This window comes from Dendropsophus ebraccatus, chromosome 14 (assembly GCF_027789765.1).
Source record: "Dendropsophus ebraccatus isolate aDenEbr1 chromosome 14, aDenEbr1.pat, whole genome shotgun sequence".
NCBI classification, from domain to species: Eukaryota; Metazoa; Chordata; class Amphibia; order Anura; family Hylidae; genus Dendropsophus; species Dendropsophus ebraccatus.
This window is the reverse complement of record NC_091467.1, coordinates 40,778,671-40,797,015: the sequence shown is the minus strand read 5'-3', so window position 1 is coordinate 40,797,015 and position 18,345 is coordinate 40,778,671. Positions and strand designations below refer to the sequence as shown.

Here is an 18,345-nt window from a genome sequence, read left to right as displayed (position 1 = left end):
AAAGAACAAGCGAGCTCACTAATATCGGGGTCAAGTAAAAGAACCCATTGGACCCATGTTCAGATGTTTCTGTGAAAAAATATACAGCAGGAATCTGGGGTTTATACCCTTGGATTTGCTGCAGTTTTTTACTTTGTATGCTGTGGATTTTTGCTATGGGTTGCGGGTTGTGGATAGTGGTTGTGGGTCATGGACTTTGCCCCATAGCCTCATTTAGCCATGTAATGTGAACAGTCCCATTGGAAAATGTTTTATCCATTGATAGTTGACTGATAAAACTTTCAATAAATTTAGAAAAGAGACGACAATATCATGATAATTGTATTTTTCAGTGGAAGGAGGAAAAAGAGACAATACTTCAAGAATGCCGACATTTACAGGATAACTATGACATCTTGAAAAAGAAAACTGAAGCCTTCCATGAACAATTTTCTGAACTCCAGAAGGAGCGTGATCAGGTATGTATATGTATGTCATAAATATGGCATATATTTAAAGCACATTCCTGTGTTTATTAAGGCTATGTTTACACTACGTAAGTTTCATATTAATCATGGCCGTTGTTGCCGATTTGCAATAACGACCGTGATTAATATGAAACTTACATTGTGCTGCTGATTATGCAATCACGGGCGGAGTGTATAGACATAGTATACACTCTGGCCGGGATCGATAGCAGCCACGAAAAAACTGACATGTCAGACGCAGCCTGTCAGTTCACACAATGGAGCTTGCGGCTTCGGCCACACGCTCCATTGTGTGCAGCAGTGAATTCAGCAGAAGTGAACATCATCCGGCTGGTACTGCAAAACTGGCCGTGATGATCCTCAGTAACACCAGCCGTTATGCAACCCGGCCAGGTCACAGAACGGCCGGGGTTATACAAGGTGTGAACATGGCCTAATCGAGAAAATAAAATTGGAGTAATTGGGCAATATGAGTATGGATACTGTAGGGGGAGATTTATCAAGTTGTCTTATTATAATATATATAACAAATATAATATTTGTTGTCTATAGCAAACAGGGAGCAGCTTTCATTATACCACCGCAATATAGGCATTAAGGAGAATCATACTGTAAGACATCTTGATCCCCTGTATGTTTGAATACATTCTAATTCTTTTGTGCAGGCATATAGAGCAAGAGACATGGTGCAAGCTGAGATTTCACAATTCCTGAACGAGAAGGATTCACTTAGAAAACAAGTTATGAATCTTACTGAATGTAATTCAGAACTCAGACAGCAGATTCGAAGTCTGGAAGCACAGCTACAGATCGGGATGGTAAGAAAAGAAGGGAGTGGCGTGGAAAACAACATTTTTATTATATAATAATATGAATATTATACCTATATACCTATTTATCTCCTGAAAGTAAACACCTGTGATATTACCGCATTGCCACTTAGCATTGGCAGCTCACATGCAATTCTAGATCAAAAATCTGTTGTTATAGAGGATTTATAAAAAAAAAAATATATATATATATAATAAATAAATAAATTAAAATCACTGGCTGCAATGGGAATTACACATCACAGTAAGGCAATGTTCACACAACGTTATTTTTGAGTAAGGAATGGCCGCTGATTGCAAAGGAACAGCGTCTGGAAATAACAGCTGTTCACACATGTAAAGTCGACTGGTGGCCGCACTGCTACGCAACGGACATTGTTAAACGTAGTGTGAACATGGCCTAACAAGCAGGGAGCATTAAATCAGAGCTTTGAGATAACTGAATCCGCCTGTTCCAAAGTAATAGTTGATATAAATATGTCATTACATTCCAAGTCTCTAAAGGGGCTCTCTGGTTCTCCCAGGCTAATGGGCCCTTTTGGTTCAGGTCATGCCAGTGTTTGTTTTAGAAATGCAAATGAAGAGGTCATTCCGTAATATTCTGACTGATCGGACACCTAGTGATTCATTCTGATCTTGAAACACGTATTTTCTTTAATGTACCTGACCGTTTCATGGAGCCAGAATGTTCTGTGATTTTTACCAATGGTTGTATCTTACAATGGTCATAACATGACAAAGTTCTGGACATTCTGTAGAGCGTTGCAAGGAGTTGAATTATAAGCTTTATTTTCACTGTTTATTACTGTTTTTCTTCCACAGATGAGAAAACACTGTCAAGAACTCACAGAGCAATTAAACATCTGTCAGCAGTCTAAACATCAAAGACTTGTGCGTATGGATGCAATTTGTCCTTCTGATGATGGTGACAAGGGGTCCTCTTGCAGCGTATCTGAGGTTTGTTAAATCACGCTGGACGCTGGAATGCAGATTATGTTTAATTTGCCATATATTAACTTTTGTAGAATGTATCAACAGATGAAGATTAGTTACGTTACACAACACATATCATTTGATGGACACCACATAAAGCTTAGGCACAACTTCCCTAGAGCATTAACAGGGCAGCTTCTAAGTTATTTCGCCCCCCGGCACAATTCTAGTATAATTCTAGGTAATTTTCTTACCGTCATTCTCATTGCTATTTTCCTGCAATCTTTCATTTTCTCAATATGTAAATTGGTCAGTCTGTCGATCCGCCCACCTGCCTGCTGGCTTCTCATAAAAATTAAGGCGCTCCTCAATGACACCACTGCGGCCGCTTTATTACTGCAGAGTGCCAGATGACTATTCATAAGAAGGGGTTGCCTGGCGTGGTGGATTGGTGCACTGAGGGCTGTAGTCCTGTTAGCAGTGCACCAAACTGCCTAATTTACATAATAATAATAAACAAGGTTTAAAGAACCGAGAATGAAGGTAAGAAAACTACCTCAGCTGTCTTCTGCCATCTTCAATGCTATGAGAACGTAACTGCAAATGAAAGCCTTCTAACTTGCTGTTGGTTTCCCTTTAATAATAATAATAATAATTAGTAGATTAATGTAGATTAAGTATTTCTTCCTCTAATAATCTAATTCCCCTAATCTTCTAATTGCCAGATAAAACTAGAACAAAATTCATTATAATATATGCCATTAATTGAATTGTACATCATTGACCCTGAAATGTATTATATTACACACCGTGCCTCTGTATGTTCAGTCTGGTGTCAAGTTATGTTAGTTATAGTTATATTGTAACCTGAGCACTAAGTGGTCCCTCAACATACAATGGCCTCAGGATACAATATTTTCAACATACAATGTTCCTTTCTGGACCATCATAACTTGAGACCGGGCTCAACATACAATGCTACAGATAGTCAGGATCTGTGGCAGAGGTGAAAAACTAGATGATCGACCAATGAATGTGGCCATTTTACTGGTAAAACCCCGTATTAGTGAAGTGCACACACTGAATAGCACCTGTCTACAGTACAGTGTATACCTACATGTCCTGTGCTGCTCTTTACCTGCGCCAGCATCAGCTGCTTCTTATGGCACCAGGTGAGGGCAATTTTATTTTATATTTCTGGGACCCTGTGTCATCTGTATCATCTGTTTTAATGCTCCAGTCCTCTACCTAGAAAGCAATTTACAATCTCCAGTAACTCTTTCTGACTGTTATATGTAAGGACTTGCTTTATCCTTATTAGTTATCTGCTGATTACCCTTAACATTTTATTTATTTTATCATTTTGGGATGATATTTTGGGGGCTTCAGAACCAATTACCAGTTTTCCATAGAGTTTTGGTCTTAAAGTACAATGGTTTCAACATACAATGGTCGTCTTGGAACCATTTAATATTGTACTGGATATTAATAACAAAAAAAAAAGAAAAATGCAACAGCTAACCACAATGGCAGGATACAGACCTACTACAGACATGAAAATAGTTAAAAGCAGCCCCCCCAATTGCTAAAAAAAAGTCTCACAAAAATAATGAGGCTCTTGGTTACCATTGGCAAACAGTGTAAACCACTTTACCATGATAAGGTGGCCTCATGCTCGGGGCAGACTCTACACTATACTATGGCCTCTCCATGGCATGTAATACACATATGCTCTGGGCATGCAAGATCCATCTTATACCGGCAAAAGTAATTACACCACCTGGGTGGGATGGGTGGAGTGCATGACCAAGTAGAGGCAGTCACTCCCCCTATCTGGAACACAGAAAAAAGTCAAATTTGGTCAGCTCTCTTAGAACACCATTCACACTAGGCAGGAGCATGTTGCTATGGCTGAAAATGCAAACACACAAAAACACATAAAAATGCAACAGATCACCGCAATGGCAAGATACAGACCCACTACAGACATTAAAATAGTTAAAAGCAGCTCCCCCAACTGCTAAAAAAAAATTCCCACAAAAATAATGAGGCTCTTGGTTACCATTTGCTAACAGTGTAAACCACCCCACCACAATAAGGTGGCCTCATATCGGGGCAGACCCTACACTGTACTATGGCCTCTCCATGGCGTCAATGCTCTGGGCATGCAAGATCCATCTTATACCGGCAAAAGTTATTACACCAACTGGGTGGGATAGGTGGAGTGCACGACTAAGTAGAGGCAGCCATGTATTAATGTATGAATATACATATGAGACTGATACATTAAGTATTAAATTATTGCTGTTCAGACATTACAGATGTGGTGTAGCACCATTGTGGTTGTGCCATGATTTTCCAAAATTACTGCTAATAACTACAGTTTTACCAGAACTCCAAAAATGCTCTGGTGTTGTGATGTGTCTGCAACATTGAAACACTGCCTGCAAATGGATCAATATTGTAGCTTATTACCATGTGGTCATGTCACTTAAGGGGAAACTACCAGCAGAAAAAAACTCTAACCTGCTATGTTCCCACTGAGCAGAAGACACTGAGAATAAAGGTTTTCTTACCTTTATCCTCAATACCAATGTCATTAAATCCTCTGTTTTATTAATATGTAAATTTGTTGGTTTGTTGCATTTGGGGTGGGACTACAGCCCCCCGTGCACTGATCCGCTCTGTCGGCCCACCCCTCCTTCTGAAAATTTATTCAGGGGTCACTGAAGTGACATCATTGCAAAACACCAACGCAATAATAATGAGAAGGCCAAGGGCAGGGAAGAATGGTTCGCTTAGGGCTGTAGTTCTGTCCCCAGTGCATCGAACCTTCTAACTTTCAAAATAATAAAATGCAGGATTGAACAAAAATGGAGGATGAAGGTAAGAAAACTATCTTTTTCCCCAGGGTCTCCGGCCCTATAGGAATGTAAAAGCAGGTTAGAGTCTTCCAACCTGCTGTTAGTTTCCCTTTAAGGCTATGTTCACACTACGTAAGTTTCTGGCCGTAGCGCGTTTGGTGAATAAGCGGCGGGAGATTTACGTAGTTTGCGTACAATGGAAAGTATATGATCTACGGCTGCACAGTTAACACTATGCCCGGATCGTATGCGGTGCTGTAAAAAATGAACCAGACCATTGTTTCAGGACGGAAATGCTGTAACTGACGCCCGTAGCGTAACATGCGGTCCCGTGCGGAGTGGTGATTTCTTCATTTTTGCACTTTGATTTGCCGATCCGAAAGGTTCTGTGGGGTGTCCGGGGCTAGCCGAAGATATCCAAGTAAAAGACCGCTGTCAGATCGCTACATACGGCGATCGGGAAGCTTAAGTAGACTACGGGCGTAAGTTCGCGGACTGTATGTAGCTGGCCGCAACTTACGTAAATCCCCGGCCTGAGTTTCACACGTATATGTCCGGCCGCGTAAAATATGCGGCCAGACCTATACGTAGTGTGAACATAGCCTAAATATGATATTTCTTTTAGGCACAGTGCAATGTCTGCCACAGAAAATTGTCATAATATCTCTGAATCTTTTTGTCATTCAATTTCAGTCTTGGCAGGACCTAGGTTGCCAGACAAGCAGCGACCATGGTGGACATATTTCTTGCAGTTCCCTTCATGATGATTGCCTTTCTGGCTTTTCCAAAAGGTAACTGGCTCCGACATACTTAAAATCAGATATAAGGGCGGGTTCACACTACGGAATTCTCGCGGACAATGTCCGCAGAATTCCATCAGCTGTCTGCCCGCACGGGCACGCGCTTTTCCGCCGGCTCCATAGACACCATTCTATGGGCCGGCGTATTCCGTGATCCGCTAAAAGAAGTGACATGACACTCCTTTCAGCGTATAGCGGAATACGCCGGCCCATAGAGTGATGTCTATGGGGCCGGCGGAAAGGCGCCCAGATGTGCGGGCGGACAGCTGACGGAATTCCGCGGACATTGTCCGCGAGAATTCCGTAGTGTGAACCCGCCCTAATACCTAGAGCACAGCTGTCACTAGAGGACTACTGCAATGTATTATAGTAGTGTGATGATCACTGTAAAGGTCCACTTGTAGGATAAGAAAAAAGTTAGTAAAAAAAAAAGATTAAAAAAACACCAGGATTGCTGTATTTTGTTAATACACCTCCCCCAAAAAGGTAAAAAAAAATGAAAGGTTAGGTTCACACAACACTACAGCTGTGTTTTGATAATGACAGCCATAAATAATGATCACGATCATACAGCCGTAATTTTTTAAATACATAAATATTCCAAAATGATACCATTAAAAAGTATAACCTGTCCCTCAAAAAATAAGCCCTCACATGGTTGTGTCGATGGAAAAATAAAAACATTACTCAGCTTTTGAGGCGACCATGGAAAAACAACAAAAATTACTAGGGCCCAGAATATATGCCAGGGAAAGGGGATATCATTATGTACAAAGAAAGAACAACAATAATAGCAACTGTATTATTTCTATAATCTTTCACAAATGATCACGCAGCACTCGACTTTTGGCTGCTTTAACACTTTAATCCCTTCATATCCGGGTTTACTTTCACTTTTGAGTTTTCATATTTTTCTATATACAGAGCCATACCAAGGCTTGTTTTTTGAGGGACTAATTGTACTTTCTTATGACATTTATTTTACTTAAAATTATATTTATTTTACTATAAAATGTACAGTGAAACGGAAAAAAAATATTTGCTTTAGCAAACTTAAGGTTTTTTTTTCCTACACCATGCAAGTTACAGTAAAAGGTTATGTGCATTCTATGGGTCAGTGCAATTACCGCAACACCCAATTTATATAGCTTTTTTATAATTAGAAGCACTAGCTATCAAAGTATTTTACCCAAAAATAACTGAAATTTTGCATTATGAAATTTTGCCCATGAGCCCTTACCTATACCATTATGTGTAAGTAAAACTTTCAAATATCCAGACTACTTACAATTGTAAATGCAAATATTAAATAAGAAATGTGCTTACTTATTTTCTATCTTTTTTTTCACTCCTAACAGTTGCTCCACTGAGCTTCTTGATCTTCTGGAGACAGGAAGAACAGAGGCAGACTTTGAATATGAAGCAGAGTACAAGAAAGGTAAAATGCTTAGATTAAAAACTGAAAATAAATAGCATGTGTACTAACTGAATCAGGTATATATCGTTGGATGTTACCTACGGTTCTTAAAAGGAAACTGTTAGCAGGTTAGACAAATCTAACCTGCTGATATGTCTCTTTTGTGCACGGGGTGCTGAGGATGAAGGTACAAGGTTCATCTCTTACCTTCATCCTCAGAGTTGTTTTTGTGTATTTACTATGGAGGCAATTAGCTTTGTAGCACTGGGAGATGGACTACCCTCCCCCCAGCACCGGACGCCCCCAGAATTCCGCCAGTTTTGCTCCGTGTGAACAGGGCCTATGCCTTACTGTACATCACAAATCATTGCTATGAATGAAAAAATAATAAATAAATAAAACATTTTACTTAAACTATTAATGGTGCTGAAAGCAATATGTTTTCTTGTAGGTCATATGGATATGAGTGAGAGAAGTTTTGATCTTGGTTGTTTTGAAAGGTTAGTAAATAATTCAATTTTAAAAATATATTTTATAGACCTGTAAAAAGATCTCCCCCTCTCCTGCCATGATTTACCCCTGTGAGGACTGGGCAATTGGGGATACGGCTGGTGTACGCAAGGGAGAAGGGGCAAATCGGTGTCTTCTCCTAGGCGTACGCCAGGGGTGCAACAATAGTAAATGCCCCCAGATGTGACCAAAGCTTTATTGGTGCTTTTTCTGTTAATGAAAAATTATTTCCGCTACTAAAAATATTGTAAATTCATCTAAATTGTATTATATAGATTTTTATATTATTAAGGATATGTTGTATTCACTACTTTCTGCTCTAAATTACAGCCCTGTACGTAGGCGATACGCCCAGAGAATGACCAGTCGAGTGACAACAATTGCTTTTCAGGGGGATGACCTATTAAAACAAATAAGTATAATTGGGGGAAATAAAACTGGAATCTTTATCCGTCAAGTCACCCCAAAATCAGCTGCTAATGAAATGTCACTAATGCCGGGATGCCAGATCATGGCGGTATGTTATTTTGCTCACTGTGGCACAAAGGGTATCATTATGACAGATATATAACAAGGACATAAAAAGATCACTAGAAAGATCTCTGTACTGTCCATGCAAATATTTGTACATTGCAATTAGATGGCCTCTAATGGGCGTATTACATGGGCCAATGCCTTGTGTAAGTGAGCGCCAATCTGCTTGATCGGCGCTCGCTTACTGAGCCTATCACACGGCTCAATAATCATGCAGCAAGGGCTGCACAGACATCATTAGCAATGTCCGTGCCTCTCTTGTCTTAAGTGTAAAATAATAAATCTTATACATACCTATTCACGCTCCTTGGTGTTCTCCTAGCTTTTGCCTGTTGTCCACCGTTGCCGCTGAGACTTCAGGGCCGGTCTCTGAAGTCACTGGCTGCTTAGCTAATCACTGGCTGTGGCGCTGTCCCATCTCTGAAAGGGAAACCAAGTAACCCCAAGCTTGATACTGTCTTGGTACTGTAATCCACCAATTCTTAGGGCCCTATTCCACCGGACGATTATCGTTAGCATAATCGTTAACGATTAACGATCTCAAACGACCGCTATTGCGAAAGACCTGAAAACGTTCACTCATTTCCATGGAACGATAATCGTTACTTATGATCGTAATTGCGATCGTTTCTTCTTCCGTATTTATTCGCTATTGCGTTCGTATCTATTGCGAACGACCAAACGATGTCTTATTCAATGCGAACGATTTGCGAACGTTTTGCGAACGAGCAACGATAAAAATAGGTCCAGGTCTTATAAAGCGATCAACGATTTCTCGTTCGGTCGTTAATCGTTACTGCATTTCAACCGAACGATTATCGTTTAGATTCGAACGATTTAACGATAATCTGAACGATAATCGTCCGGTGGAATAGGGCCCTTAGTGGGCCCTTCTTTGCACCCTCCTCCCGGTAGCCCTCCTCTGCAGCAATGTCCTTCTTATATAGAAGCAGTCTATCCCTACAGTATTCTCTTATGTGGGCATCTGTGGCTTGTTTTTGTGAAGTTTGAAGCCAGATAAAAATGGTTCGTATAGTTTTTTTTTTCTTAGATGCACATTGGCATTTGCAAAGGTTGACAGGTTGTAGGTGGTGAAGCTTTGGTCTTCCACCTTATTTGCAATATCACTACCAATAGTAAGTCTGCTGTGAACGGTGTCCAAATACACCATCCCCCGGGAAGATCCCTACACCATATTGCACACTGCCAGCTATTCTTTGGCAGAATCTTACGATAAGTAGATGATATTCACTAGCTGTCTATAAAAATACTAAGAAAAAATAGCTACTGCCATTTAAAGATTCAGATGCCATCCTAACAACAAGTAGTATGTCAGGCTAGTATCTAAACTGCCAGAGAAAGAAGAATAGATGACAATGAAAAAGAATGAGAATATGCATTATATACCAAATATCTTATTTAAATCTTATGTTTTTCCTCTAAAATATCAGTTATCAGTTTTAGGCCATGTTCAGACATGGTAAAACGGCCGCTGTCTGAGATGTTTAAATACTGGAGTTACCGGGCGGGTGAACATCACTTTAACTTAATTGGAATGCGGGCACATTCCGGTGTGCCCACACTCCAATTAGCCATAGCACAGAATGTAAAGTACAGCCAGGAGCCGTACATTAAATTGTGTGTCTATTACGTGAGGCTGCTGTTCACTATATAGTGGCCGCACAAAATAGACATGGCAATTTTCTGTGCACATGGAATCTTGGCCGCAGTGTATACAGTGTGTATACACTGCGGCTAGGATTCCATAGGGGCTAATGCGATTGGCCACTGTGATAAAACAATGTCCGTTGTAGCAAACCTGCAACAACAGCCGTTGTTTAATCAAAAAATACATAGTGTGAACGAGGCCTTAGGCTATATTTCCAGACAGTATTTTTGCTCAGTATTTTGCTACCAAAACCAAGAGTGTATTAAAAGAACAGAAAGGCTATGTTCACATACTGTTGAAATTGAGTGAATGGCCGCCATTCACTTCACATGTACTGTATCGCAGCAGATTTGATCTAAATATCTGAACACAGCATCAAATCTGCACCATCAAATCTGCTGCAGATCTGCTTCGGATCTGGTACGTGTGAACGCACCCATAATCAGTATTCTTTAAAATTACAGGTACTCTTTGATGTAATGAATCCTGCTGATAAAGTAGACCTAGAAGGAATGACCTTTGAAGATGCCCACTGTACCCTTAATAGGGTGAATGGTTTCTGTGGCCTTTCTGTCCGATGCAACATGGATGGTAAGGAAATACAACTTGAAATGACATTGACATTAAATGCTACTTAACATTTTGACTTTTAGTGCAGATAGTATTAACATATTACAGTATTTGAAAATAGACATAGTAAAAACTGTGTTTATTTTTTGATATTATTGTTATCCATAAGCATGATAAAAGATCAGTGCATCTATTTTTCCCAATTTACAGATTTGCACCTTAAAATGATGTTTCTAGAAGAAACCTATAATGACATATGCGGTGCCTGAGGGTCAATCACGTTTGCGAGGCTTTAAAGATTGCAAGTTACTGTTGATACTGTATTGCTTCTAGAGGAGAACAACCTCATTAAACAGAGCTGAACTGAGGCACCATAGAGCACATGGAGTGTCTACATCCCAATAATACAGCGCTGATGAGAATCTGCCATGTGCATGACACCAGAGAGGTTTACTGCACAAAGCTTAGCTGGACATTTCCTACATAAGGCTATGTTCACACACTGTAAGAGACCGGCCATTCCGTGACCTGGCTGGGTCACGGAACGGCCAGTCTCTGAAATGATCATCCTGGCCGGTACTGCAGTGCTGGCCGGATGATCTTTAGTGCCGCAGACTATGGAGCGAGCGGCCGGAGCCATAGTGTACACTGACAGGGTTCACTGAATAGCGGCCACAGAAAATTGACATGTCAGTTTTCTATGGCGCCGCGAGTGATCCCGGACGGAACGTATACTATATGTATACACAACGGCACTAAGCCGCGAAACTGCGGTCACCCACCTTGTCTCCCCCGCTCCCCCTGCGCACAGCAATAAAAGCTGGATGGTCTGAATACACTGCTGGTGAGTGCCTCCTTTTATCCTTTATTCATTGTTCATACAGCATGTTTATTTCGGATTGAGCACCACCACATACCGGACCCAGCCTGAGATAGTGCCATCTAGTGGAGAGCCAGGCAGTGCCATCACTTTTTTCTTTTTTTTTTCTTTCTTGTTGGACTATATGTATACACTCCGGCCAGGATTCCATAGAGGCCAGGTAACATATATTTTCGTATTAATTACGGCCGTTGTTGCAATCGGCAACAACGGCCGTACTTTACATACAAAATATACATTGTATGAACATGGCCTAAGGCTAGAAACATAGTGGAGAACATGATATTTTTTAGAGATATACTGTAGTATTTCATTTTATTTTGGAAGACTAAAACATTTTCCAAAGTAAAAAGTATAGGAATTTAGCCATCTATATAAATCCTTATAACAATACTACTAAGATTCACAGGTGCCACTAGCTGCTATTGAGCTGCTATCCTATCATTACAACCATATCAAGCTGGCCATAGCCATAAGATAAATGTCACCTAAACCTGTCAATTTCATCAGATCAACCATCTAAATCCTCTATTACACGGGGCGATTCAGAGGAGCAGGTCAGCGCTTGCTTGCTCCTCATTGCCCGCTTAATGCAAGTGCTATTTCATGCGCTGACCGTCAGCAGCTAAGAGCGGGGGTGCAGGGAGCTGCGGGGGTCTGCCTGGGCATTCATTAAAGGGGTTATCCAGCGCTACAAAAACATGGTTACTTTTCCCCCACTCTTGTTTCCTTATTGGGTGGGGTTTGAAACTCAGTTCCATTGAAGTAAATGGAGCTTAATTGCAAACCACACCTTACCTGGAGACAAGAGCGGGGCAAAAGTGGCAATTTTTTTGTAGCGCTGGATAACCCCTTTAAATCGTCCGGGCAGCCTATTGCAGATAGCAGCTGTCTGCTGACGCCGCTCCTATTGCAGGCTAATAGTTTGTGTTTCAGCCTGTTAAAAGACGTGCATGTCGGCTAATCGTTGTCTTCTACTACACAAAGTGATTATTGTCCGTAACTGACGATAATTGCTTCATGTAATAGGGCCTTAATGTGTATGAGGCTTCCCGACTCTTCCTCTAGGGTAAAGTAGGTAGATTTAATCTCATTGATTCTTTTATTGTCAAGGGGATAAGACACCACCTAGGGAATCTGGTAGTTAATCCCTTTTCCCCTTGAAAACACAATTATGCATGGTCAAATGTGCATGTATACAGTATGTGGAGACACAGCTGTTGACTAAATAAGCATTTAGCCATCAGATATCTAATGTGTATAGACTTTTATTAAAGCCTACTAGTTAAAAGGGATTTTTATAATGTTATTTTCCTTTTCAATTTTGCAATCAAACTGCTAACGCATAATAAAGGGGTACTCTGACATCAGGTAAAAAATAAAAATACAGCAAAAGGTTGTATCTCAAAAGGAGACCCCCCATTGGTATCATCTGCCTAAAATAAGTGCAGATCAAGCTTTTTCACAGCAATTGCATTTCCTAGTGGCTGGGATCTTCTTCAGTGGGCTAGTGCCCTGGCGAAAAATTGTTAAGGACTGATTTGAGAAACATGGTAAAATGTTTAACATGGTTTATTGTTCCCCAGATCTCAGCCCCTGTTGAATGTGCTAGGAAAAAGGTTCAATCCATGTAGACCTTACCTCACAACTTTCAAAGGATTCAAAGGATATGTCTTGGGTAACTTTTTTTTTTCTTCTTTTAGATTATCGAAAGCTATTGAAGGACATAAATAGTGGCCTATTAACCTCTGGTGATTCTTTTTATGTCCGTGTAAACCTTTCAATGCCTGCGCGTGTTGAAGGAAGCCTGCAAGTAAAATGTGGGGACATTTTACATATCACAGATACTATGTACAAGAATCGCTGTCAGTGGTTTGCACAAAGAGTTAATGCTTACACTTTGAAGGATGGAGAATCAGGGATTATTCCCAACTATCGACAGTAAGCATGTACAGTTTCTTGCTTGATACTAAGAATTTATTATTTGCCATTTTGACATAATAGTTTAACATTAATATAAGGACTGTGCTTATTAATAATGATGATAAACACTATGGGGAACATTCTTTGAAAAATTAAGGGTGGAATCTGATTGGTTGCTAGGGGCAACTAAGACAATTCTACTTTACAGCAGTTTGATGATTATCATAGTTAATAGCTATATTATTTACACATTTCTAATACAAACAGGCCTGCAGAGAAACAGAGGATGACAGAGCTATATTTCAGCAATGCCTGTTATTTCTTAAAGGGGTTGGCCACTTTATAGTGGAGGAGCATGTGACCATGCCCCGCCCCCAGTCACATGCTCCTCCATGGTGGACAGAATCACCATAGAGCAGGAAAGGACAGCAATTTTACTATAAAGTGGGCAACCTCTTTGAGAGGAATTCCACTAAATTTTTCATGCATTTCATAAACCATTTGCTTTTGTCATTCTTATACCTCTTGTGTTTCTTGTGACCTCTTTACTTGCAGTGCTCCCATCGTGCATGTCTCCTGTCTCATGTCACCTGCCATTGGGTTCAGTGCTACAGCGCTGTGAGCTGCCATTCCCCTATTGCCATGGCCCCAGCCTAATTTTGGGGAAGGCTAGTTGACTAATTAGCACTGCCAATCAGAGTTCAGTCTTAGCGGTCAATGGTGGTGGGAGGCTGGCTATTTGACAGGTGCCCGTCTGTGATCTCTATATTTACTCTCTGTATACTCAGCATTCTATTATAAAAAGTGGATCTTCTGGCTTCTGACTTATAGGATTGTGTGTCCAGTAACTTCTTCCAGTCTGCGGATTCTGTATCAGACTGTTTGGATGGTTGTTTGGTTATTCTCCTGCCTGGTAATTTTGTTCGTGTTAGCCCTCCTGTTACTGACCCTGTTGAATGAACAGATTTCCCCACTCTGGTGGCTGTGTTAGTTTGCATCCTTCTGACCATTGTCATTGCTCAATCTCAGTACTATGCAGATGTAACCTGGGTCCCTGGCAACCTAGTCCATATGACCTCACAGAGCACTTTAGAGCACAGGGTTAGCCTGGCTTGTCTTTTCCTGCAAAAGACAAGCCCTCACGTGGCTTTATAGATGTTATGGCTTTTAAAAGGAGAGGAGGAAAAAAGGAAAATGCAAAAATGAACACTGGCTGCATCCTCAATGTGTTGAAGAAGAGCTAATCTTGTGACTGTTTAAAGTGAATGTACCACTGTAACTACTCAATTAAGATTTCCATATAAACTGATCTGTGCCGTCAAACACATTGTAACAGTGTCGTTAGTTCCTTCCATCACCAACCAGTTCCTGAGATCTCTGTACTTATACTTATGCAAATGTCTGCTTTGGTGGACCAGAGGCGTCAGGCTGGGGTCGAGCGCCTCCAGTGCACAGATATCTCCTACCCCTGGAGGCGTCAGGCCGGGGACAGACTTGATTCTGAAGGTGGAGAGGGGAGGACTGGGGAACTGGGCCCACATCCATTCCACCCCACATCCATTGAACTAAACCAAAAATTTGCATAAGTACAAACTAGAGGAGATCTCAGGAAACAGCCGGCGATAGGAGGAATGAACAGCACTGTGGCGGTGGGCGGTGATGCTAATCAGGTCATATGGAAATCTTAATTAGTATATGTCAGTGATGGCTAACCTTGACACTCCGGCTGTTGCAAAACCACAATTCCCATCATGCCTAAACAACAACAAGATAAGGCTTTGGCTGCCCAGGTATCATGAGAATTGTAGTTTTACAACAGCTGGAGTGTCAAGGTTAGCCATCACTGATATAAGTAGTAAATAGTTTTAGTGGTACATTCACTTTAAAGAGCCTGAGACAAGGTTCGAGGATGGCGCAGAGCAGGCCACATTTCAGGTGATGTGATCAACCAATGAATAACCATTTGCTTATTCGTCAGTTGATCGCTGGCTCTATTACACATTGAAATGTGCCCTTAGACCTCTCTCCAACCAACCTGCTAGTGCCCTACTGCCCCTACTCTGTACTGATAAGTCTTGGCGACTCTTCCTTTTCGAGGAGACTGTGGTTTGACGTATAAGATGGTTTGTTTCCTCCTGGTTTACATGGGAAGAAGGTTTTTGACAAAGCGAGCTCCTGCCCCCTGCTCATATTTGATGTACCTCCCAAGATTGTCAAATGTTGTTTGACACACAGCATCTAGTAGCACAAATGGCTTCAGGGGCGTATTCATGGGGCCCCATAGCAAAAAACTGTATGGGGCCCCCCTCCCCTACAAACTAATTATATATATATATATATATATATATATATATATATATATATTATATATATATATATATATATATATATATATATATATATATATATATATATATACACTCACTGGCCACTTTATTAGGTACACCTGTCCAACTGCACGTTACCACTTAATTTCTAATCAGCCAATCACATGGCGGCAACTCAGTGCATTTAGGCATGTAGACATGGTCAAGACAATCTCCTGCAGTTCAAACCGAGCATCAGTATGGGGAAGAAAGGTGATTTGAGTGCCTTTGAACGTGGCATGGTTGTTGGTGCCAGAAGGGCTGGTCTGAGTATTTCAGAAACTGCTGATCTATTGGGATTTTCACGCACAACCATCTCTAGGGTTTACAGAGAATGGTCCGAAAAAGAAAAAACATCCAGTGAGCGGCAGTTCTGTGGGCGGAAATGCCTTGTTGATGCCAGAGGTCAGAGGAGAATGGGCAGACTGGTTTGAGCTGATAGAAAGGCAACAGTGACTCAAATAGCCAACCGTTACAACCAAGGTAGGCAGAAGAGCATCTCTGAACGCACAGTACGGCCAACTTTGAGGCAGATGGGCTACAGCAGCAGAAGACCACACCGGGTGCCACTCCTTTCAGCTAAGAACAGGAAACTGAGGCTACAATTTGCACAAGCTCATCGAAAATGGACAGTAGAAGATTGGAAAAACGTTGCCTGGTCTGATGAGTGTTGATTTCTGCTGCGACATTCGGATGGTAGGGTCAGAATTTGGCGTCAACAACATGAAAGCATGGATCCATCCTGCCTTGTATCAACGGTTCAGGCTGGTGGTGGTGGTGTCATGGTGTGGGGAATAATTTCTTGCCACTCTTTGGGCCCCTTGGTACCAATTGAGCATCGTTGCAACGCCACAGCCTACCTGAGTATTGTTGCTGACCATGTCCATGAGTGTATATATATATATATATATATATAATATATATACACACTCACCGGCCACTTTATTAGGTACACCATGCTAGTAATGGGTTGGACAGCCTTTTGCCTTCAGAACTGCCTCAATTCTTCATGGCATAGATTCAACAAGGTGCTGGAAGCATTCCTCAGAGATTTTGGTCCATATTGACATGATGGCATCACACAGTTGCTGCAGATTTGTCGGCTGCACATCCATGATGTGAATCTCCCGTTCCACCACATCCCAAAGATGCTTTATTGGATTGAGGTCTGGTGACTGTGGAGGCCATTTGAGTACAGTGAACTCATTGTCATGTTCAAGCAGAAATCGAGACTCATCAGACCAGGCAACGTTTTTCCAATCTTCTACTGTCCAATTTCGATGAGCTTGTGCAAATTGTAGCCTCAGTTTCCTGTTCTTAGCTGAGCGGAGTGGCACCCGGTGTGGTCTTCTGCTGCTGTAGCCCATCTGCCTCAAAGTTGGCCGTACTGTGCGTTCAGAGATGCTCTTCTGCCTACCTTTGTTGTAACGGTTGGCTATTTGAGTCACTGTTGCCTTTCTATCAGCTCAAACCAGTCTGCCCATTCTCCTCTGACCTCCTCTTGCATTAACAAGGCATTTCCGCTCACAGAACTGCCGCTCACTGGATCTTTTTTCATTTTCGGACCATTCTCTGTAAACCCTAGAGATGGTTGTGCGTGAAAATCCCAATAGATCAGCAGTTTCTGAAATACTCAGACCAGCCCTTCTGGCACCAACAACCATGCCACGTTCAAAGGCACTCAGATCACCTTTCTTCCCCATACTGATGCTCGTTTTGAACTGCAGGAGATTGTCTTGACCATGTCTACATGCCTAAATGCACTGAGTTGCCGCCATGTGATTGGCTGATTAGAAATTAAGTGGTAAAGTGCAGTTGGACAGGTGTATCTAATAAAGTGGCCGGTGAGTATATATATATATATATATATATATATATATATATATATATATATATATATATATATATATAAATATATATATATATATATACACTCTGTGATGTGGCCAAAAAAAATTTCTGTTGCGGCCAGAGGCAGAATCCTATGGTTATATACATAGGTGCAGGAGCAAACTACCTTTTGCTTAACCCTAAAAGGGTTAATACAGAAAAGGGTTAATACAGAAGACAATTCGCTCTGATAACCCCTGACCTCTGCAGGAACTCAGAGAACAGAGGTCAGAGGTTATTAGAGTAGTCAGGCAGAGAGCTAATGGTCTTCTATATTAACCCTTTTTTGTGTTGCAGCATGTTAGAGAACACTGGGTCACTTACACACTGCAGTAAATAAGGGGTTAAGCAAAAGGACACAGGAGGCTCTTATGTTCCCTTGGGCCCCCTCCCTCCACGAGCCCCATAGCAACCGCCTTCCCTGCCTCTATGGTAGCTATGCCACTGGATGGCTTCTAAAGCTAAACCTGTTAGGATTCTTTGGATGTGATCCCTATAGCTGCACCACAATATTATATATATTATATTATATTTTATATATATATATATATATATATATATATATATATATATATATATATATATTGTATATTAAGTGTCCTCACTGTCATATTTTTAGTTTTCAAAATTATTTCATTGTAGTTCTTACAATAAGAGAAGGTAGGAGTGCAATGTTATAGGTATCTGACATA

The 18,345-nt window shown here is 41.1% G+C and overlaps 1 protein-coding gene across 6 annotated transcripts in view; it reads left to right on the top strand.

Annotated features, from left to right (window-relative positions):
• Positions 1–18,345, top strand: part of CARD14 (caspase recruitment domain family member 14) — an 86,799-nt gene that overhangs the window by 56,060 nt on the left and 12,394 nt on the right. For all 6 annotated transcript variants that reach the window (XM_069952255.1, XM_069952256.1, XM_069952257.1 and 3 more), the window contains 9 exons: positions 333–458; positions 1,133–1,285; positions 2,120–2,254; positions 5,788–5,885; positions 7,253–7,332; positions 7,763–7,811; positions 8,152–8,338; positions 10,489–10,615; positions 13,178–13,415. In XM_069952255.1, coding sequence (XP_069808356.1) covers positions 333–458; positions 1,133–1,285; positions 2,120–2,254; positions 5,788–5,885; positions 7,253–7,332; positions 7,763–7,811; positions 8,152–8,338; positions 10,489–10,615; positions 13,178–13,415 — 1,193 coding nt within the window. The remainder of the gene's footprint in view (positions 1–332; positions 459–1,132; positions 1,286–2,119; positions 2,255–5,787; positions 5,886–7,252; positions 7,333–7,762; positions 7,812–8,151; positions 8,339–10,488; positions 10,616–13,177; positions 13,416–18,345) is intronic.